General features: G+C 35.0%; 1 protein-coding gene across 1 annotated transcript in view; it reads right to left on the bottom strand.

Moving 5' to 3' along the window:
- Positions 1–25,273, bottom strand: part of LOC149772552 (uncharacterized) — a 187,124-nt gene that overhangs the window by 37,121 nt on the left and 124,730 nt on the right. The window contains exons 10-12 of the mRNA XM_089947671.1: positions 20,848–21,072; positions 15,112–15,363; positions 5,791–5,909 (exon numbers count right to left, since the gene is read on the bottom strand). Coding sequence (XP_089803797.1) covers positions 5,791–5,909; positions 15,112–15,363; positions 20,848–21,072 — 596 coding nt within the window. The remainder of the gene's footprint in view (positions 1–5,790; positions 5,910–15,111; positions 15,364–20,847; positions 21,073–25,273) is intronic.

Genomic DNA, 25,273 nt, shown 5'->3' on the forward strand with positions numbered 1-25,273 from the left:
GTAAATATTCCATGGAAGGATGACATGAAACGATTATAAATCTGCTATGGAGGGATGACATTAAATTGAGATGATAATAAATCTGCTATTGAAGGATGACATGAAATGATCATAGTCTAATATGTAAGAACACACTGAAATGATTGAAAGCTGTTACATATAAAATTTAGAATGAGAATACTTAGTTTTACTCTTCAGCTGAATTATATTTATATAAAGTGTACAATCAAGTAAGTCCCTTCACAGAAAGATAGGAAGGATCTGAGACTGTGTTACTAAAGTTCTGAATTAAGCAAGTATAACACTGAACTAAGTTGGTATAATATTTAATTGAACAGACATCATACAGTTGGTGGGTTAATGATCATGGTGGCTTGGCCATATTAATTCTACTGAAAAGTCTGGAATTATGAAATGCTGAATTATACAATAATCAAATTGAAATCAGCATGTCAGTAAAAGTAATGCTCTGAAATAGCTGACAAATGTAGCTTTAATATCAGGAATAGTATAATGAAATGGTTACTAAAATGTAGTAAAATGTACAATATTAGTCAGGAAAATAACTGAATATATATTTGGAAAACAAAAAAAAAATGATTTATTTACAGCAACGACAAAAATCCATTAGAAAATATATTAAAGTCAGAAAATAGTAAACAAAACAATGACTGGTTTGTATCCACAACTCTCACGTGGACACATAAGTCATGGAAAATTTCCAAGTAAGAAATAGAGTATGCTTTTTATAGCTGCAAATAAACAAAAAACTGACTTTAGAAAATATAGCTTATAAAACCGCAACTTTTAATAGCAAAGAAACAACCTGGAACAAGACAATAGAAAATAAGGAAAATAAAACCAAACAATTTAATTCCACCTTGACATGTTTAGAAACAATCGTCACAAGCAGCCCATAACTTATAAGCTTCAACAACCATCAAAAACCACAATGATGGTTAGCGTCTTCCAAGAAACATACTACTACATAAACAGTTTGCAAACTAAATTTCCACGAAGACTTGGTTACCAAAGTCAACATTTTACACAGTATTATCTTAAAATTATACCTCAGTATAATTGATCCATGTATTTGACCAAACACAGTTTGTACCAAACATGATAAAATGACTCAGTTTGGAACACATATCAATAAGTAATAAATTCTGAACATTACTGAAATAGACCTCGGGCCATGAGAAGTAAACATCAATAGAAACAAGTTGACAACAGAAGAAAATAAAGTAAATATAATGATAAGTTGATAATGGACACTGGCTTCAGGGTTCTCAGTAAATGCATGTCATTGGATTTAGATATGCATAATTTGAGTTTGACACATTTTTGATGCATAGAAATTACATTATGTGTTTTGATGCATATGAAGTTTCCTTGGATCAAGCTAGACTTGAGTTTTAGAGATAAGTGACTTCTTTTGCATAGAACAGAGGGAAGTGAGAGCTGAATGGAGACAAGTGGTGTGTGTTGTTTTCAGTCTCTAATCTGAATTATGCAATCTATTTCCCAGTATGTATATTTGCATTTAACATTGTTTTAAGAAATACTATATTTTCAAATGGAAATGTTTCTGAATTATATCAATATTATGAACACGTTTCAAAACTATCATATTCATATGCAGTATATTTTGGTAACATGACTTCAAAAGAGAACAATAGAATATATAATTGTAATGAATTTTAACTGTGTAACTAGATTACAGTCCCGTAATTGCAAATCAGTATGAATGCTTAATCAACTAACCTTAATCAAGAATTTTTCTTTTTACTTCCTAAAAGTAAAAAAATGGCAGTTGAAAATATTTCTTAATTTGTTTGAAACAACCCCTGTGCTATGTACAGGGGAGCAAATGCACGCCTCTTTCAGATCATACTGTTTGTCCGAATTTCTTTGTTGCCGATAAAACTTTACCATAACTGTTCATGGATAACACACTGAACAATTACAGTCAACATATGAATGAACTAAACTCCTTTTTAACCAAATTGACACAAGTGCGTCTATTTGTAGAGAGAGTTTTTTTTTTAAATGTAACCATTCACTGTATAGCTTCGTTACAATATTCCTCTGATTTGCTTGCAAATATAAAGTTTTAGTATTTGTCTCCTTACTTGGTGTAATGTAAGGCATTGGTTATATATCATTTGCTTTGCTTTGCTCTTGTTGTCTTTTGTCTTTGTATTTTCACAAAAATGGGTGAACTAAGAATCCAACCTTGACAATGCAGTGTCTTAAGAATTCCACAACATAACATTGTCCTGTGTGTTTCTGACCAAAATAATGGCATTTAAAGCTAAATCTTTAATAACTTAATAATTATATTCTGTGTTCTATGAATTGCATATTTTCTTGAACATATTTGCCCAATAGTTTACGAAGAGACAATCGAATAAAGCAGTCTTTTCCAGAATTCAGCTATGTCCGCCCCTATTTGCCCATGTCAGGAACACTTAAGACTGAACACTGAATTTTATGAAGAAAATAGTTTAAATATGTTTAAATTTTGAAACACACGTTTGTATGTTTATTTATTGTGAAAATGTGTAAACTAGTTTTAATTATGTTAAACTTATTTTGTCGTTAATGCTTTAATTACTGTTCCTTGATGGAAATGCATGAAACAAATCCTTTCAATATATGCAACGTTATAAATCTAGAACTAGAAATGCACAATCTATTCCCCACATTAAAAGGCTTACGTGGTGCACTAGCCATCTAGTTTCTTAGAGATACTGACTACTCATGGGAGGAAATAACCAAGAAATATCCACATAATTATTATAGAATTATAATTAGTTGTAGAATTATAATTAGTTGTACCCCTTCGCCCATCCCCATTTCAAAACCCCAGAGGAGAGCTACATTTTAAAATCCTTATAACATATGGGTTACTGAATTTACCAGTGCAGAAAGAAGCTGAAGCCTTACAAACTGGCATATAAAAGGATATATTCTGACAAATAACTGGGATCTTGTCTTCTGGCCTGAATCATGCAAACATCAACCTTTCTTGAACACTTATCCTGGTGGAGATGAGACAAGCATATGGATATGTGGGCTGCTACATAGAAGATAGCCATAATCTTCGACAGGAAGTTACTCACTTGAGGCAATGTCCTGAGTTTGTCTACCAATGGCTACGAATATCGTTGAGCCACAACTGTTGGGACAACAAAAATGCTATCAAAATTAGATGAGCAGTGAAGATCCTTATCTTGTAGACCACTTGAAGGATCATGTTGAATAGTGGCAGGTTCTAAGTGAACATATGCTAGACTGAAGGTTTCTGCTGCCCATGTCATCTGGTCTAGGACTATGAAAATGTTAATGGCAATCTTGATGTCTGGCCTTGTCAGGAACAAGTCTACCAATGGTCGCCACCACATTATGACCAGGGACTCAGATCCTATTGATACAGAGACCATTCCATGAGGACTAAACGTCGCTTTTGGATAAGAGTCCTGCGAGAATAGTCTTCTTGGAATGAAAATGATGAACTCTGAGGGCAATCGCTTCAAGGTTGCATAGCAAACCTCCATCCAAAGTGAAAGAGCTTTTGTCCACATGTCCATACTTGCCGTCTGAGGTATTCTACCACAAATGTGTTGTTGGATAAGACCAACAAACAAAAACTCCTTAACTTACTGGTGCACAACTCTAGGCCAGAGACCACTACCCTCATTTCCAACTTGTTTATGTGTGGGGTAATTTTTTCTAAACCACAAACGTGAAGAACTAGCTCTTTTAACTTTATGTAACGACCCCACCCTAGTCTGATATATATATGTAAACATAATCGAAGTGGAGTTTGGGGGCGTGCGTAGGGTTTCCTGTCAGACACCATTCTTAATTTGCTCACCAATTCAAATGAAGGATATTCCATACATAAACCTGATTTAAATGCCAGAACGTGTCTCCCACATGAGGGAAACAATTTTGAAAACTGAATGAATTTAACCAAACAAAGTGTTTTCCATACGAATGATGATGGCTAATGTGCATAAACTAATGGCATGAACATAATGGAACTGTATTCTTTCTTGCTCTTTGACATGGCACACAGACTGGGTAATATGCATGTTTTCTAGTTATGTGAATGTTGAAGAGATGGCATATGCATTCTCTCTAGTTTGGGACTTCTGGAACTTTCCTTCTGCTAATCAGAGGAAGACATCAATCAAGGCAATAGCGAGAAGAAATGTATCACTATTATTAAAATCAAAACAACTCCAACACTAAAACCAGCTGAGCTTAAAACAAACAGCGATTTTGGCATTCTTGATTCAATGCATCCTTTTCACAAAAGGCTACTTATTGCAAAAGAGTGCTTATTGCAAAACAATCAAAATTAACTGACGTATGATAAAGTCTGACTTAACATAGTTCATAAGAATAAAGGGTACTATAAACGTCACTGAAGAGACAATGTCAAAAACACATGCCTTAAATCTCACAACAGGGTGTAAACTATAATAAAATCTATAATAAACCGACAGTAAATACTACAGATACATAAACCTAATTTAAATGCCATAACGTATCTCTGACATGAGAAAAAATAGGAAATATTTTCCATGAGCATTACTGAATTCAACTAAACAGAATGTCCGTTGATAAGAAAGATGATGGCTAATGTGCATAAGGCTGTGACATGGGGGAACAGACTGGGTCTGTATTCTTTATAGTTCTGTGTCATGGTTAACAGATTGGGTCTATATTTTGTTTATAGTTCTATAACATGGGGAACAAACTATGTCTTTATTCATTCTAGTTCGGAATTTCTGAAACTTTCCAGTTAATGTGATGCAAAATTATATTTAATGCCACAGCAATAAGTAACGTAACCCTGATATTAAAATCAAAACCACTCAATAATGGAACCAGCTGAGATAAATAGCAGATAGTTTAGTATATTTGGTTCACTGCATCATTTTCAGAAAACAAAATAGTGGCAAAAGCTTACGTTAAGTTGTTGCAATAAAAACGGTTGGAGTTCTTATCTAAGCGACCATGATCCCATCAAACACGTTAATCGATTTTTGCTGTTGGATGAAACATATAGCCACTGACAATGATATTCTGCATGGTACTGACAAAAATGAGTGACTGATTATCTTCTGAAGCAACCGATTCAGAACTTTACCCAAAGTTAGGTTCCGTTAATAATGTTAAGCCGATTTGTTATTTCAGAAGGGCAGAAAACACACCTAACCTCAAAGAAACTATGCTGTAATTGTTTTTATATTCTTAATGTAGCTTTAACACGTTGAGTCATACCACTATAGTATCTGCAGTGTGGTAGTTTATAGTGATGTCTAGCATTGGGGCATCATGCTGCAGACATGTGACATCATGTCCCACCCAATCCCTTTATCTTGACCCCAGGCCAACCAGTCTTAACACTATCCTCCTAATGTTGAGTGCCATGCAAAGCCACTGCTAGAACCATTGTTATAAGTCTTTTATATGCCTCGGTCGGAGTTTGAACTCACGACTTCCTACATCTGAGGTGGACAGTCTAACCACTTAAGCCACTGGGGCAGTCAATGAAACTAAACAATACCTTCTTATGCCTATATGTAATAGTAGAATTATCTGTATACATGCTTTACAACGACTAAGTACCTGTAATTATCATCACAAGTTTCACTTCAAGAATTTACCCCTGACCTGGTTAAGAAAATGAAATATAAAAAAACACTAATCTTGTGGTTACAGAAGAAAAACAATACCAATCTCATCTGAATTGCAACACAGTCCCAATCGTACCTGAAGTAAAGGATTGTACCAATGTCATGGTGGAATCGAAGAAACAAATCTAGTTCATCTTCAGCTATCTGAACAGCTCCAGCCTTGTTCAAGTCTTCCAACAGAGTCAATGGAATTACCTGTGGACATATAAATATATACAACTTAGTTTACTGAGCTGAATGTTATTTAAAAATGTATGTTTATTTTACTCAAGACAAAAGAAACTTTGTTATGACCTAGATACATAATATATACCATTTCGTTTCATAGTTTTTTTGTTAATTTATAAAATGTGAAAATATGTTCTCCGTCAAATAATTAGAAACAGATTACAATTTCATGCAAAAGAATCTCCTTACAAACCTTTTACTAAACAGATGGTAATATGTTAACATGCCAATATGCTACAGGATTATGCAAAAAATGTTAAGTTCTAGTTTGTTGCGGGTAAACCGATTTTTCAATTATGTAATATTAACCAGTTATTATCGTGTTGCTATATATTTTCCAGTTTCTGGTTCCCAGTCCTCTAATTTATGACTGAGGGTCTTACTAATTGTTGGTCTAAAATAAATACAAATAGCATTACCCAAATCTGGTACCTCTTTCAACCTGCATCACACGGAATATTGGCCTTCTTTGCCTTCGACTGAGACTAAAGAGCATCAGAGTGGAGGGGGGAAGGAAATGGGTACTAAGAGCAGATAAGTAATATATAATTAGAATAAGTTCATAGCAATAATCCACTACCTGTTATTGGTGCAATGCCAAATTTGGTGGCCCAGTGAGAGGTGATGGCCCAAGAAAAGTTGCCAAAGTGAACTTACCTTTGTTGTAAGTATGGTTCTATGCTGCGGACTTGAGGACAACATGCTGGGGAGATGCAAGTTTGCCCAGACTCTGATGCAACATACATCGAAGGCAAACATATGAAAAGGTGATAGGAAACAGTAAACATTTGGCTTTTAAGATAAACTGACGTAAAATGCTTTTAAATAACTGTTACACCTCCACATCACCCCAGCATACTGTTCCAAAAGTTGTTAATTATAGCTTGGTCCACCCCGTTTACTCTCAAAATATTGGTTACAAACACTGTTTGCACCATCCATGATTTTATTTGAAGACAAATGGATCTCAAATTATAAAGATAAATGATGCAGGCCAAAAACATATATGGTTAATTTAGAAACCTGAGAGGTATGTGGAACGCTGTATACACTTCCACGCTCATACAGTGAAGAGCAGGAATGTAACTATGATATGCCTGGCTAGAAACATGGGGTTAGTATCAGATTTGGAAGAGTTGTGGAGGAGACTTAAAAATAACACAAATAAAAACAAGAATGTAGCAAATGCCATGCCAACCATACGCACAACCGTAATGATCAATTGCCATAACTGCATCCTCAAAACTGTGATGCCCGAGGTTGGATGTTTAATTTCAGCAGGCATTTCATAGTAATTGCATAACCCATTTCAATCTTGTCAAGCACATCAACAGATTTCCAATGTCTTTGGCATATGGTGGCAAAGAATTGTTTTGCTTTTATGCTCAGAAAATAGAGCTATAACAAGAGCAAACAGCAAGAGTGTTTTTTATATAAATCTCAATGATTTAAATGCTGTCTAATAGGAGGAGCAGGCAGTTCCTGAACCTGTATTCTATGAACTTGTATTTGATTCTGAATCAGCTATTTTAGCTGTGCTGGTGCATGGTATGAGACGTCAATGAAGTCTACAGCAGACAAAAGGTTGACACCCCAGAGAACATAAGGTAGTATTGACTTTTTTACTTCCTCTGTCACCTGGAACCACATAAACAGTAATGTATGTGATGGCAGTCTCTTTTGTATCTTCAGTGAAACATCAGTGTCAAGAAACATCAGTGTTCGAGAAAACTTTGTGCTGTTGAAATGAGGAAATGTAATACATTTTCAAGATGTTGACATACCTGCCATAACACTGCGCAATCTCACTAAAACAGGATCGCCCCTGTTCTACTTGACGTGGAGATCTCATTTTAATCACATTAAAACATGGCATGTCATGCTAGAAACACTATTTTTACCCCCAAAACACCTGATACAGTCATGTCTCAAGACAACATGATTTTCAGTAATCTTCGAAAATGAAAAACAAAATCCCACCACTTTCAGTATATGCCTGTTACATGTAGCATATATAAATGATACACAGTCATGACTGGAGCTGATGTAAGACTATACTTTGAGTAGTCTAATGGCGGTAATTATAAGGCAAAGAGGTCCGGTATAAACCAATATTTCACATATGACTTAATTGAATGATAGCTAGTGAGATGCGTTTGAAGACTGCGGAGGGTGTGCCCATTGTGCTAATCTGCATAGATACGATCAGGAAGTGGAACAACCCAATATTGGTAAATCAAAAAGATGTTTGATGCATGTAGGAGAACAAAAGGTATTATGATCATTGCTTTGAATTAAAATGTTTAAGCCATATGTATTATAGGTTTGCAACAAGTTTGTGAACAGCGGCACTGTTTCTTTGAAGTTGGATTTTACTGCATATATAAAATGCAAAGCATGATGATTTCAGTTGCCTGAATAGTGTTCAAGCGTGATTCATTTTTGAAGCTGATTTAGAAAGCAATTAGCTCTCAAAAACAGCTTATAACAGCCTAACAAAAATAAATGTCCCAATTGGCTGATGGAGTATTACTTTGTGAAACACGCCAGCAAAATACAAAATAAGGTAGGGGAGCGGCAATTAATTTTTTGCACATAAAGCAAACAACATGTTGACATATGTTAACTTGGTTCTGACCAGGATTCGCTCAGATAATCCAGCAGAGTAGTTTGAACACCAAGATAATCCAGTCTCTAGTAAGTGTAGTGGGGAACACTGACAACAGTTGCATTACCTTCAAAACCCCGTATCTAATTTATATTTGAATTGTAGCAATTTTTGTGACAAATAATATTAATGGGAAATTTTTGGGGCATATGGAAATTGGAGTCTGGTATTGTGGAATTTCAATCAGGGCTTGTGATTTTTTTTAAGTTACCAGCTCTGGGCCAAACTATTTCTAAAAAATTAAGGAGCAAAAATCAAGTAACTTCTTTCATGACCTGATAGGGATAGTACTTTGAAGCGTCCATGCATACATATGTATGCTAAGCAGGAGCGTGGTTGAGGTTGTGTTCCAGACAGCCTTTTTATGATGGTGTCTGCACAAATCTTGAAAAGCATTACAAAACGTAGACATAATTTCAGTGAATAAACATTGAACCGAAATGAGGATTAAGCAGGTAAATACCTACCCTAACATTACAGTGTGAAGAATAAACAACTGAAGATTAAATAGAAAGGGGTACAGATAAACAAAATATATGCAAAGACTGGAGATATAACGTCAAATACAATGAAAAAGGACATGCTGAAAATGCTAAGTACCTATAACACACAGAATAACTGCACAAATCCATGAAAAAGACAGGCTATATTCCATGAGAGATGTTACCTGAGGTATCAAACTGGGATCATGTTGTCCTTTTTATGCTACACCAACAAAAAAATTACTAACTGGAGGACTATTCCCATTTAAACTGGGAACTAGTGTCTGGAAATATTCTACTATAATAACATATATTGTATTATCACTATTAAACCAAATATTTCCAGAAAAGCACTCCCTGCTTTACAACAGTCCCCGCATTGTCAGACCTGTCAACACTAACATGACCTCTGCAAGGAAGTAGCCTTTTTCCCTTAAGTCTAGGTGTAACAACATCTCATGGACTGATATTGTAAAGTTGAAAAGATACGTTTAAATAGTTCAGAAGTTATATTTGAAGCTGAAGACTGAAGGAGCAATAAACATAATGTTCAATTAAAATGTTTGTAAAGTACACTCAGACCTTATTTACCTCCAGTACAGTTTTGCATACTGTGTGTAAAGTACACTCAGACGTTATTTACCTCCATTACAGTTTTACATACTGTGTGTAAAGTAAAATCAGAACTTATTTACCTCCAGTACAGTTTTGTATACTGTGTGTAAAGTACACTCAGACCTTATTTACCTCCAGTACAGTTTTACATACTGTGTGTAAAGTACAATCAGACCTCATTTACGTCCAGTACAGTTTTACAAACTGTGGTTACAAATAATGTAGATCTCAATGACTTCTTGATATCTCTCAATGGAATGTCATTTATTTTCTTTGTCAATTTCACAAATCACATGATTACCGCAATCATATATCCTTCCATTAGACATACTCAAATAAACGCATATCCAGTCCAATACATGTAATTGTCTTAATTCCTGCTTTTACTACCCCACCCCCGTGAACCTGAATATGCTTTTATATTGTTTACCGACTATAAACACTTTTAAAGAGGTTTGTATTCCCTCTCATACTGAATATGCTTTTATATTGTTTACCGACTATAAACACTGTTAAAGAGGTTTGTATTCCCTCTCAAACTGAACATGCATCACTTGTTGGGCGCCATTTTTAAAATTCTATAAGAAAGAGCTTGATCATGTAGATGATTGGACTGAACAAATATGTTTAGTTTAAAGAAATTATGGCTTTTTTGTAAATTCCTCGGACCAACACCACAACATCAAATATTAAATTAAACACTTAGAAGCCATTATCTCGATTTTATAATAACAGTTACGTTTTTTCCCTCACTTTTGCGTTTTTTTCTGCAAGTTTGTATCTGAAGGGCCTTTTTCTTTAAACTTGTCAGATGGTTTTGAATGTCTGGTTTCTAGGTGTGTTCTATGCAATTGAAAGCACCATTTTAATAAGTTTAATCTGTAGATTATCACAAGACTAATTCTCTCTCTCCTCTATCTCTAATTAGATTTGATAACAATGTTGATAAATCTGTAATATATTGTGTTGAAAAATGAGTATGCCAATAAAACTGATGAAGCCCATGTCACATGAAAAAACATTGCAAGATCCTTTCCAGAGGAAAAATAGCTACTGTCACTTTCAAAAGTCTTCAAAAACCATTACAAAACCTGTCACTTTCAAGTCTATATAAAACCAGTACAAAGCCTGTCACTATCAAAATTCTACAAAAAATAGTACAAAGTCTATTACTTTCAAAAGTCTGCAATACAAAAAACAGTAAAAGCATGTCACTTTCAAAAATATACAAAAAAACTAGTACAAAACCTGTTATTTTGAAACGTCTACAAAACACCAGTACAAAGCCTGTCACTTTCAAAAATTTACAAAAAATCAATTACAAAGCCTGTCACTTTCAAAAGTCTACAAAAACTAGTTCCAAGCTTGTCACATTCAAAAGTCTACCAAAATCATTACAAAACCTGTCACTTTCTGAAGTCGAAAAAATCAGTACAAAGCTAGTCACTCTCAAGTCAACAGAAAACCAGTACAAAGCATGTCACTTTCTAAAGTCTACAAAAAGTAGCACAAAGCTTGTCACTTTTAAAAGTCTACAGAAGCCATTATAAAACCTGTCACATTCAAAAGTTTAAAAAACCAGTACAAAGCTTGTCACTTTCAAAAATGTACTTTCAAAAGTCTATAAAAACAGGACAAAGCTTGTCACTTTCAAAAGTCTACAATAAAAAGCCAACACAAAGCCTGTCCCTTTTAAACATTTACCAGAAAACTAGTACGAAGACTCAATTTCAAAAGTCTACAAAAACTAGTACAAAGCCTCTCAATTTCAAAAGTACAATAAAAAACCAGAAGAAAGCCAGTCACTTTCAAAAATTTACAAAAAAAAACTAATAAAAAGCCTGTCACTTTCAAAAGTCTATAAAAAAATACAAAGCTTGTGACTTTCAAAAGTCTCCAATAAAAAAAACAGCAAAAAGGCTGTGACTTTCAAAAGTCTACAGAAACAATACAAAGCCTGTCACTTTCAAAAGTCTATAAAAACAGTACAAAGCTTGTCACTTTCAATAGGCTACAATAAAAACCCAACACAAAGCCTGTCCCTTTTAAAAATATACCAAAAAACTAAAACAAAGACTCTAAATTTCAAAAGTCTACAAAAACTAGTACAAAGCTTATCACTTTTAAGTCTACAAAAAAATACAAAGCCTGTCACTTTCAAAAGTTTACAATACAAAACCAGAAGAAAGACAGTCACTTTCAAAACTTTACAAACTAGTACAAAGCCTGTCACTTTCAAAAATTTACAAACTAGTAAAAAGCCTGTCACTTTCAAAAGTCTACAAAAACGAATACAAATCCTTTCACTTTCAAAAGTCTATAAAAACCAATTATAAGCCTGTCACTTTCAAAAGTCTATAAAAACAGTATAAAACCTGTCACTTTCAAAAGTCTACAATAAAACAGCAGATGAAAGCCAGTCACTTTAAAAAATTTACAACAAAAAAAAATTGTATAAAGCCTGTCACTTTCAAAAGTCTACAAAAATTACTACAAAGCTTGTCACTTTCAAAAGTCTACAAAAACCATTACAAAACATGTCACTTCAAAAGTGTAACAAACCAGTACAAAGCTTGTCACTTTCAAAAAGCTATAGAAAACAGTACAAAGCCTGTCACTTTCACGCATCTACAATAAAATACCAGAAGAAAACCAGTCACTTTCAAAAATTTACCCCCCAAAACTAATACAAAACCTGTCACTTTCAAAAATCTACAAAAAACTACTACAAAGCTTGTCACTTTCGAAAGTCTACAAAAGCCATTACAAAATATGTCAATTCAAAAGTCCAACAAACCAGTATAAAGCTTGTCACTTTCAAAAGTCTACAAAGACCAGTACAAAGCCTGAAAATTTCAAAAATATATGACAACAGTTCAAAGCCTGTCACTTTCAAAAGTTTACAAAATGAAACCCAGAAGAAAGTCAATCACTTTCAAAAGGTTACAACAAATAGTACAAAGCCTGCAACTTTCGAAAGTCTACATAAAGTAGTGTAAAGTTTGTGACTTTCAAAAGTCTACAAAAAAACCAGTACAAAACCCGAGCTCGGCACATGTTAACTTTGCATAAATGTAAATGATGCAGAATAATATTTTTTAAAATATTCCTTAGCTATTTTACAATGTCAGAATTAAATTGCACAAAACAAAGTGGATACTAAATACTATTCCCTTAAGTCAGCAAAATTAAACAATTAACGGACAAGGTTGCATATGGGCCACCTAAAGAGCAATACATTAGTGTTTTTGATAACATATGTATGCTATGGTTATACAGTACAGTTTGTAATAACATATGTATGCTATAATTATACAGTACAGTGCATGAGATTATTTGATTCCCATGCTTCACAATGGGGGTGTGGGGAGTGTTAAGAAAACCTACTCCACTATCTCTACACATGTCCTAACAGAATCCCAGGGTCGTATCATGGAGAATATAGATCTGCATTAATTTTTTAAATCTGGTTCTGAATTGTAATATACAAACAACATTAGTCTGTCCATTACTCAACTTGGAAATACTGTATCTTGTGATTTGTTATGTACAAGCAACATTCGTCTGTCCATTATTTAACCTTAAAATAGTGTATCTTGTGATTTGTAAGTTACGAACAAAATTAGTCTGTCCTTTATTTAATTTAAAAATAGTGTATTTTGTGATTAAATAAAAATATATTACAGTCGGAAAGAAAATTATATCTCCGTAAATCGAATGGTCATTAACATATACTTTAGTACACATGCATTTGAGATTAACTAGTTCAAGGTTGCTTATATTCATATCCTCAGAAATCAGTTGTATTTTGTTTGTTGTTTAGTAGCAGTTGCCATTTGGAATTAGATTATCAATACGTGAAAGGATTATTTTATTTTGTAACATTGGAGTAAATGTATGCTGTTCAAGAGAATCTCGATTGGATTTGCCTCTGTTCAAGTCAGCAAGTTTGTTATGATTCCTTTGAATAAAATAAAAGAATAAAATTATGACAAAATATGCTAAACAACTATTTGTAAATATACATTTACACAATATACAAGATTTTTTAATCTGTTCTTTCATTGTACAAATATAGGATAAAAAGACTAATTCTTTAAATGGTGTCTGAGTGTAAATCACTCTTGATGTTTCAGTCTTTTCATGGTGATGTTTGTTCATTGACTTTTCAATGTCAATCAGGAATCTCATAATCCCTCCATGGTAGAGCTGCCATCACATTTTATCAAACAAATCTGATATTCAAATGATGTTGAATGCCATTTGTCATCACTGGAATAATGCCTCTGCAATCACTTACTGATTGTATATAGGGACATTCTCTAGTGCAAATCATAGCCTAACACAGGGATAGCTAAAATGCAAGATGACCCACAACAAAGACAACAGCAGCCTAAGTTATTATCTTATTAAGGTGGTCTGAAAGAAACAGGATAATGATAAAATGTAATGACTGCTGTGTATTGTTTCATACCTTAATAATTTAAATTGCATTTACAAATTATATTGCTTTTGTAGGCTATATTCTATTCCTGAATGAATGGGTGTTCTTTAACTCAGCCACACATGCTTATGATATGAAATGTGAATAATATAAATCTACATAATCAGCATTGAACACAATTATATGCAACATTTATGAGTATAATATAGATAGGATATGTTTACACATTGATTCACATAATATTCTTTATTTAAGCAATACCTTGCTCATGAAACAAATGTCTGCATACTTAGAGAGGTCACTGTCAACATGCTTCAGTGACCACTTAAGGCCGGGAGAAACCATTGCTTGGCAAGGTAACATCGGGCGGCTAACTGCAGAAGGCAGATGACCATTATATACAAGACATTTACAAAGATAAGTTGCACAAAATATATTAAGAAGGCTGTCATGCATAGATGGTGCTCATTTTATAGGTTTGCAATTTGTCTACGGGGTTCTGTTATTGTTGCTCATTTGTAAAGCTTGTACATTATCAAAGTTAAAGAAAAATAAACATCATATGGCAGGCATGTGCAACTGAGAATTTGATCATTTTATCTGCATGTCTACATCATAGCGTGTTCTTATAATTTAATTGACTTTTTAATGAAGTAAGCAAGCTTTTCCCTATCCAAGACAAATACATATAAAAGCTTTGATATTCTTCACATTTTAATCATTATTCATATACAAAATTTTGTTATTAGTAACGTGCAATAGGTCCGAATGAAATATTTATGACGAAAATGAGTAAGATATACATACATTGTTATTTCTGGGGCAATTCTGCCAAATCTGACAAACTAAAATGCTAAAATATATTCATGATGAATGGACCGATGGAAAGGCAACAATAAAAATATGTGCCCATTCGACTATCACAGTAGAAGAATAAAAACTGGAAATATGAATGTGTACCTTGACTCCAGCAGCTTTCAACTTCATAAGTTCCTGTTCCAGGGGAAGCCACCGTGTAGGTATTTCTTCCCCCCAGTATGGTTGCTGAGATGCCACCTCTACAATCTTCCTCTTCAAATCCTCCAGTTTGCTGTCCACAGTAGTGTTGTCAATGGCAAAGTCCTCATCAACTAAGTGAAACCTGGTAGGTTTGTCTCTCAAATAAGAGCGGATGTCTCTGAAGTATCTCTTACACAGCTCATAACGAAAACTCTAAAATAAGAAACACAATTATTCAGTAAATTATATTCTTACTCTAATACTAACCCGATCATATTAGCAGTAGGAATATAAGCCATACAAACTCTGGAATCCAGCCTTCCAAAAGGCGGAAATTCACATTTTCTGTTCATATTAAATAGATAAATGGCAATAATGCTTGTACATACCACTCTTGCCACCTAAAGGTGGCAGTAGTTTTAAACTTAGAAGAACATTACCAAATGGGATGCAGGCATTACGGAGAGGAGGGGAGGATATTAAAGTAATGTGATAGCGCAAGTATTTTAGGAGAAAACTAATTTACTGAAACAAATTGTTTTCTCCTCTGAATATATGTTCACCAATCACATTAAAGTTTGGAGACTAGGTAACAGACTGCATAAATGTTAGCATCCTAATGAAACGTCAGTTAACTGCTGAGGCTAGAGGATTTGCTAACCCGTATGAGGGTTATCCCACTCTCCTAACATGTGAGCAGCAGTTGATGTCATTAAGTCTGGGAAAAAAGAGATCTTCATGAAACATAACATTTCTAAACGACTCCAGTGGAAGCCATGAAGAGTGTTCATCTGAATGTTGTGCTGAATTAATTGGGTCTGGTAGAAGCTTGTGTGACTGAGACATATCCTGATTTTGTGCTGCTGTTGAGCAAAATCTCTTAGATAGAAATCAAGAAGGTCGACTGTGTTTGCCAACCAATGGCCTTGTAGAAGGCAAGGGTTGCAGAGATTGATCTTATTTCATAAGCAGAGATCTTCATGCCGCAACTCTCTTCTAGTGATGTGTCAGGGTATGCTGTTCACATTACCCACTTCAATCATGACAAAATGGCTTTAGAGGCAATATATTATCTTCCTGTTTAACTAGGAGAAAGATTCATCTTTGAGCTCCACAAACTGGCTCCATCAGCTTCAGATAATGTCTGAGTACATGTACCGGGTCCTGTCTGAAAGACTCGAGTGTTAGCAATAGAGGGATAAAATGATGAGGTTTTTACTAACTACTTACGGCAACAAATTCCAGATGACGAAACTCATTTTCATCACGAGGAGCAATGAGTTAACTTATCAAAACTGAAAGTTAATAGAGAAAGCACATAATTCACTAACTCTGATTGCTGAATGGAAATGCCATTAGGAAAGAGGTTTTGTATTAAAAAGAGTTTCTTCTAAGTCATGGCTCAAGGACGGAATATTTTGAATTCAGCCAAGTCAGAAACCAGAAAAGATTCAATTTAGGACAAAAATGTGACTGATTGCAATGCAAGTCAAAGTTGGACAACAAGTCAGGAAGGTGTTTGTTATGACCATGATCATCCCTACCATAATGATGAAATATGTCTGATATCATAGAATAGTTGTTGTTGTTGTGGGGTTTAAAGCCATTTTTCAGCACAGGATAGGCTATATATGGCGGCCAATATTAATGGTGGAATAAGAACCCGTGAAAACCCTAGAAAGAACCACCGACCCACGAGAAGCTACTGGCAAGCTTTCTCAAATACCCACAATGGCTGAATCTTAGACTCGAACCGCCGCAGACAGAGGAGAGATGGCAGTAATCCGTAACGAAGAGCGCTTTAGACCACTCGGCCACTCGGGGCCCCTTCATAGAATAGTAATCTTTAATAGTAATTGTAGCCAACCTTTTCTCAACGAACGACTAAAGGCAAAGGTCGGATATGTGTTGGACATAGGCACTCAAAGATATATGTCTATGACTTTGCACCAATCTTTCAAAATGCCAAACTAAACTTATTAAACCATGAAGTGGAGTGAATTCAAGCTCATACAGTTCTTGCTGTGATGGAAGGGAATGACACTATCTCACTTGTCATGCTGATCCTGTAATCAAATTGCCTGTAATAGGTGTGCCATGGACATAACAAGGTCACCTGCTAAGGGAGCATGTAAAAGTGACCCAGAGGGATACAATTCGCTGGTGCATTAATCAACAACAGAAATTGCAGAAACCCCATAGTTATGATCCAGTTTGTATTGGAAATGAATTCTGCAAGGATGACGTTTCAGACCATCCAAGGGTGAAAAAGATGGACCAGCCTGAAGCAGGTGAGAAAATATATTGCCAGATGAAAGAACTGATGGCATGGACAACATCGGACTTCCCAACTTATCAAAAAACCTATACGAAGCAAAACGGACATGAGGCCATTATTTTCTTTTAATAGAACAGAGCTGATCAGATGTTTCTGGAGGACATCGCTTATATATGCCATCGTGAAAGTAGATGAAGTCATAAGGAAGAGTGATACGATATATAGGAGTAGTCTCATAAAGGACCAAGGATTTATGTTCAAGCCAGGAGAGAAAGCACACAACTGATAACAATTTCCTTGGTGTCTAAAACTCTGGTATTTCAGTAAGGAGAGATGGGCGACAATTTGAGAATATGTGTTTGTCAGAGCAAAAGATATGGTGAATTCGTTCAGACTGATGGAGATGTGGACTGATCTGCCATCTCTTTCTCGAGTCCAAAGGTCATCCTGACCAGAAAAAGCTTAGAGTAATGCTCCAACATCCGCTTCTTGATGACAGTCCAGTTCTCTTTCTGCAAAAGCGTATCCTTTATCTAGTATGATGGTACTTCCACCACGAAAGGAGAAACGTAAAGGGGAAGGGGTGGCGAAATGAGAACCATAGCCTCTCTGAGATAATTTGTATCACCCATTGCTAACTGAAAAATGTTTGATCCAAAACTGAAGAAAAAAAAAACGAGTCATATACCTACCGGGTAGTTATCTGCAGGTGGTCAGGGACACCAGTCAATGGCTAATGAGCAGAGGCATTAGGGGTTGCGAAATTGTGTTTCCTATCACCTTAATATGACTACCTTTGAAACTGTTCAGCAGATTGCCATGATGTACAAGACTGGGGTCATGGCTTGAATTTGGGTTGTATATTAAAGAATCCCATAAACCCTCATCTCTGGTCATCACGTTTTTGAGGGCAAATTGGAGATGAATAAGGTAATATATGCTATAAAAATAGATGGAGGGAACATTATTGGCCTACCTGCCTCCATATTGCATCATGCTACTCAAAAACAGAGACAATCCGATGGGGCGTTTACAAGGTAAGGAGGATATGCATTGCCAGAATAGTCTATAAGCATGAAACATTGCAAGAAATTCACAGACCAACAAAATATCCACTCTATTGCGAATGAGCTTTTAAGCATTGTTTCGAATGTCTTTATTAAAATTTATAGAGGCAAATAAACCACAGTGTAGTTCTTGCCAAACACTGAGATATCTGTGAAGAGGACACCATAACAGCGAGATTGTAAAGAAAGCTGGAAGTTAACTGTTAGAAAAAAGAATGGCTTTGGAGTTGCCTGGGACACTGCTCTTGACATAGATTCTCAGAAATTTCCTTTATTTTTTCTGACTGTGGGGAAACATAGAAGGAATGGCTGATATCCTTGCCATAAATAAATAAAGCCTTCACCCTTTGTACCAGTGTAGAAGAGAAGAGGTGGTGGTAGACAATCGGAATTCTGTATCATCCCATACCTTGCTCTGTCTTCTTACAGATATATTCAGTCTGCTCTATGGTGGGATTTGAGCATAAAACATCAGATTTATGCACATATTAAGTGTCTGCATCATCCTAGTCAGGATCCAGACTGATATATGTATAACGAATTCCCACAGAAATGGACAAAGCATGGCCAAAGTCTCCAACACTTTTGTATTACCGTTCAAGATGCCAAGTCATAAATAAATGGCTAACTATATATGAAGGATGTAGCTTTTGAATCAGTATGGATGGCTTTTAAATGAAGCCATACAGTCACTTCATGGTATGGACTGAAAGCCAAATGGCTGGTTGGTGTAATCTGCAGCCAATACCACGTCAAAACTGAGGTGCATCTAGGTAGGGGTTAATGTGTTAATGGTATGGACTGAATGGCAAATGGCTGGATGGTTTAATCTGCAGCCAATACCACATCAAAACTGAGGCACTATGAATTATGAGCTGGATAGCTGGACAGAATCCAAGAGGGCCTCAATATTTAGGTGTGTCTAGATGGCATGGCTTAAACAAGCAATTTATAGACACAATGCGACCGAAACTTACATACTTAAAGGCCATGCCTGGAAAGTTCCAAAACGTGTTGAAATTCTTGATTATAACAGAGTAGGATGGAGAAGGACCGCGGAAAGTGAAAGTGTCCGTTAACACAAGCTTCAACGTTACATCACACTTTAGCCGTGAAAAGCCATGCAGTAAGAAAACGCATAGAATAAGTCAGGATATGTGAAAAAATTCATATACTGATGGTCAAACGTTTACAAATAATCTACACCACCTGCTGTATAATCCATAATATATCTGAAAATAACAAAATCTGCAATGGATAGGAAGCGAAGTAGCACGAATTTCCAGTGGATTTCAGGAAATGGAAGTGATACCGTCTTTTGTCAATATGATATACAGTGAAGACACAACTTTATGTTTGAGGGGATTGGATTTGGGAGGTAGTAGAGCTGATATTCACAACATTAATGTGACTGGGGAACGTATTTAAACGGACTGTCACAAAGCCAGTATATGCAAATAAATGTACTATTACTAATGTTCTTAAATGTATGGAAAGTGAGAAAGTTGTATCATATGTCAGTGATGGTAGTATTTATATAATTACATACACCAGCAGTTATGTTTATTATGTTATGGCGATGGTAATAGTAATTTTATCTTGGACTGGAAGGTAGAAAACAATATATCACAAGTAATGGTACATTTATTTCAACTTTCAAACTTAGGGTTTTCAAGCTTTCTCTGAATTTACGAGTCTAGGCTGATTGTTTTGTATTATTTGTGTATCTTAGAAATCAGCTCACTAAACTGCAAAAATATAGCTTTTCAGCTTTCATATGGATGCTCAAGAATACATTTTGATTCATAATATATTATATTATGCATGCAGCCAAGGAATATTGGAGGCCCAATTACATTCTTTTCAAATGTCTTTACTCATCAAAAGATAGCCACAAAAGTGGCTATTTATGGTATGCTTTCAGATCAAAACCACTGAAAGTCAAACCTGCCTGTATTCATCTCAATTAATGAATAATCTGCCTTAAACAGGAACCTTTTTAGTGGTATCTTGCACAACATTAGAGCCAAGACAAACCTTCATCATCATCTCCATTAATGAATAATCTCCTTTAAACAGGTACCCTTTTATTGGTACCTTGCACTGATGCAGCTAACGACTATAACACCTGAGCTGTGTCTGGAAACTTGTTTTAATTCATACAAATGGTTAGCTCACCTCAGCAATGTCAACATATGTAAACTAATTAAATGAAATCAAATGTAACACCCTGAAAAACAATTCTTCACATGCTAGAAAATTAAATACTGAAATTAAACGTATTGGATAAATTGATTGTATTTTGACAATGAGCGATGGATGAAACTAGTGGTGGCATATTTAGAAACTCACCTGCACGTAACTTTCGGGTACTAGTCCCACTTCACCTAGAGTATTTCTAACCTTCCACCATCCTGGTTCTTCCAAGGGCTTTTCAATCAAAATGAGTTTATCTCCCTTTACAAAACTCAATTCATCTGGTTCATTGCGTTGGAAATCATACAATGCTATCAAAGTCTCGGGATTCTTAGGTGTTTCCACCTTTGCTGGTGTAGAATAATCGTCTGCACAAAATGTCTGAAATAGACACAAACATGTTACAAGTTTCAAAAAATTGCCGCCATAGTAAACAAGAATGTTAGATCGAGTCCACTCGATGCAACACAAAAAGTTTGATGGGTGAATATTTTTCAGCCAACTGCAAAAACAACACAATAAATTTAATTGTGGGACATTTTCTGATGCTTCAATCAAAACTGAATGGTCAAGTGTCTTCCATACTAATGAGTGGAAACAAAAATCACTCATGTCCTGAACCACTTATCCAGTTTAAATCTGATGACATCACATAAATAATATAAAATGTATGACACAACATGAATAATGGCACAAAGCTAGATTGTGATAAAGTCGACAGTATTCAGCTAAAGACGATATCAGCATTTAATGAATTTAACATGAAAAACAATATCAGTGTCAAAGCCAATGTAGGCTTGTTTACAAGTTTGGATGGAATACAAATATGGTGAAAGCTAAATGTGTTGCAAAAAACATGAAAGATTTAAAAACTTTGATTTGCCAATTGCAAGCATTTTATAAGAGCAATCTACACCTATTTAACAATGATATTTGAATTCATGGAATGCAAGTTTGAATAAAAAATTTACTGATTAGTTTGAAACAAGTTAGGCAAAAGTATCTGCATAGAAATATTATCATAAAGATGTAAACCAGAAAACGTTATCATGTTTTACCAGAAATAATTGAGTAGGACAGTGACACTCCTAATACATTCCTAATACATCTGTAGACACAACCAAAGTTGACATAGGCATGGAAGAAAAGAGATCAGATGTGTGGATTAATCTCTTAGGTTACCCGTATTAAGTTTGCATCAGTCTGTTCAGTTGCCTGTATTTAAGTATGGATACATCTAAGATACCTGTCAACAAACACAATCGGAACTCCTAAATTCTAAATTTGTGAAGCACGTAGATTTTTAAAATATGAAACAATGTTCACAGTGGGATCCCTTCTTAACTTTCCAGAGGAAATGCCCCACATCAAGCAAGTAATTCTACTTGATCCGATATTATAAAAGTGAAAGCATGGTTCCCATGCTTTTCTGAAGATAAATTTCCAGGTCATTTCCAGGGTTTTTCCAGGATGAAATTACTTTTTTCAAGATTCATATATGACCATTACTGAATAGAACTAAAGAACATTTTAGATTATAAAACATGCAGTTTCTAAATCTAAAGATGTTTCTCTTTCAAGACTCTCAAAAAACATCTAAGTCAGAAAAGATGTTGTTTTTGTTGTTGTAGGGCTTAACGCCATTTTTCAGCACACGATAGTCTATACATGGCAGCCAGTATTAATGGTGGAGGAAGAACCCGGGAAATCCCCGGAAAGAACCACCAACCCTCGAGAAGCTACTGGCAAGCTTTCTCATATACCCACATTAGCCGAATCTGAGACTCGAACCCACGCAGACAGAGGTGAGATGGCAGTGATCCATAACGGAAAGCGCTTTAGACCACTCAGCCACTTGGGGCCCCCAAGTCAGAAAAGATGATCATGTACAAAACTATAAAAAAAAATCACACAAAACAAGTTTGATTATATTCCTATAAATTAGCATGTAAAGTCATTTCAATGTACAGAATAAAAATTATAACTTTATTTTGTTGCATGCTAAGTGAGAACAACACAATGAACATAAATTATGTTTTGTTCCCTTTCAAACCTTTAATTCTAAAGAATTCTATAGCAATATATATACATCTCATATAAAGTAACATTTCATATAAGAGTATGAACAGAAAAATGAAAGCCAGTAACTAGAATCTTGCCTTGTAACAAAAAAAGTTTAACCTTGAATGTATCTGTGCCAATAAAATCCCAAACAAAATTTTTCAAACAACCTTAAGACGATCTGGTTAAAAATCCATCATTTAAAAAACATTTTCAAAAGGGTTGAAAAAAGACCTTCAAAAATATATTGTTGTATAAACAAGGACTGAATTTTATGACAATAAATCGTGTCTTCTTGTAATTCATTAAACCAGTCCCCAAACTTGTATGGATACAGGAACTTGTATCTTTTTTTTAAATATATACAATGCTATCGGGCATTTCTGCGCAACTAAGGTTTCCATCTCCAACACTGAAGTAAAACGCATACCAAATTGGACCGATTAACAAAATTAAAATACTGTAATGCATACCATTTGAAAAAAGGTAATTGTCACCACAATATTCTATTCAAAATAATATTAATTTTGGACACACGGGATACCACCACCGTGTTTTCATGACTAGCGATATGCTGGCCAATTCGGCGCACAGCTTCAAAAACATGTAACGTTTATCCATCGGGAGATAGAAATAAAATACATTTCCTTGGACTGTTTCTGTCAGCAGTTCAACTGAGTAATTTGATCAGGTTTATAGCTAGTTTTACAAAATTCAACGTTACAATGCTAATAAATGGCGAGTGATATTAAGCCAACTGAACCGATCTTGTAAAAAAAAAATTAAAATTCAATATTTTATTTAAAAAATTGAGCTATTATGGGCAAGAGAAACAACACTGAATAGGGTGTAATGTGTTTACAATGTCTTCCTTATGGGGAAGAAATACTAATGGATTTAGAAACAAACTATACGCCAGGAAATTTTGTGAGAATCCCATTCTAGTGGCAAGCTGACATGTTGGGCAGCAGATGATTTTGTACGTGTGGGACAGCTTCTTGCAAAATTGGAAACTTTGATTAAGATGCATAATTTTTTTAAGGTATAACTTTCCATCCTTTATAAAGATGTAGTTATTTTGTATGATTCTAACCGATACATAGTAAATAGGATTTTCAGGGTTACAAGTTCCAGCACAGGAGTCTGACGTTTTATCAATAAAGTACGGCAAAATCTCTGACAACATGAAACCACCTTATCGGTAATATAAATGAACACAAGGAGTGCAAGCGTGACCATAACCCTCCGCTCGATTTGACTTTTCATCTTGCATCTTTTATTGCTTCAGAATCGCAAGAAGACTGCAAAAACTACACATATACATTCAAAAGACAGTGACATACCAACGCATTACTCTCGGAAGACCATCCCATGAATCCAATCCGATGAATTAACCTTTATTTTCACCATTTTGTTTTTTTCAGAAATGACAATTATTATAATCATTATGTCATTAATCCATAGTCAAACAAGACGAAACTACGGCATAGATGAAACTTGACCCAGTACTCGCCATTTGCATTACTAGTCACATGACTTCACAAAATCTCAAATGAAGACATCGAAGGTATAATATTCACCTGATATCAACAACAAACTCCTTTATAATGTTGTTCTACAGAAATTCAATGATATTAAATGAAACTCAAATACATTTTGTAAAAACCAGCAATCTGGCCAGTCTGATTTATCAAGCAGAGATCACTTGTCAAAGTGGTGGTCACGTGATACAACAATAATCCAAAAGTTGTTCTCGGAATATATAAATATGGAGAATTTTGTGTTCTTTCACTTTTGTTTTGTTGTTACAAGTAGTATACGACTTTCCTTTAATATTTTTTTTATTTTTTTCTCTTCAACATTTGAAAAGGTAGGTTGTTAGATATGTTTACAGTACTCATGCGACTAGCAATGCAAATCACGAGCACCAGGTCACATTTCATCAACGACGTAGTTTTATCTTGTCTTTCAGCAGATTAAAGACAGAACGATTTTACAACTCACAATATCTGAAAAAATACGCAATTTTCATATCAGTTTCATGCATGTATCACTTGATCTGGCAACGTTTAAAGTTTGCTAGGCCATCCGGTTAGCGGCTATGCTTTGCCACTTCCATTTTGGCCTCTTGTGATGCTAGATTGGTTTTCATAACTTCCATGTGAGGAAAGATATGGATATCTAGCTGACTTTGAAAATAAAAGTCTACTAGACGAATCTGATCCACTGGGCATTTGGATTGACTCAGCATATATGTTTCTTGCAAGCAACCAGATAATCCATACTGCACCCTCCGAATATTCTGGTTAGAACTCGATAAATTTAACTCATGGTCAGTTTAGTTGCGACTCAATTACGTAACTGTTTCGGGCGTCAAGTGGTGGCGGGAAAATTCCCGGTTTTTTCCCCGACTTTCATCAATATTTCCAAAATTCCAGGACTTTTCACGGTCGGGAAAGAAATTGATCATTCTCCCGATTTCCCAGAAGCGTGGTAACCCTGTGAAAGACTTCAAGGCAAA

The sequence above is a fragment of the Sinohyriopsis cumingii genome, unplaced genomic scaffold, assembly GCF_028554795.1.
Source record: "Sinohyriopsis cumingii isolate HCF-2022 unplaced genomic scaffold, ASM2855479v2 utg001397l, whole genome shotgun sequence".
In the NCBI taxonomy this organism is placed as follows: domain Eukaryota; kingdom Metazoa; phylum Mollusca; class Bivalvia; order Unionida; family Unionidae; genus Sinohyriopsis; species Sinohyriopsis cumingii.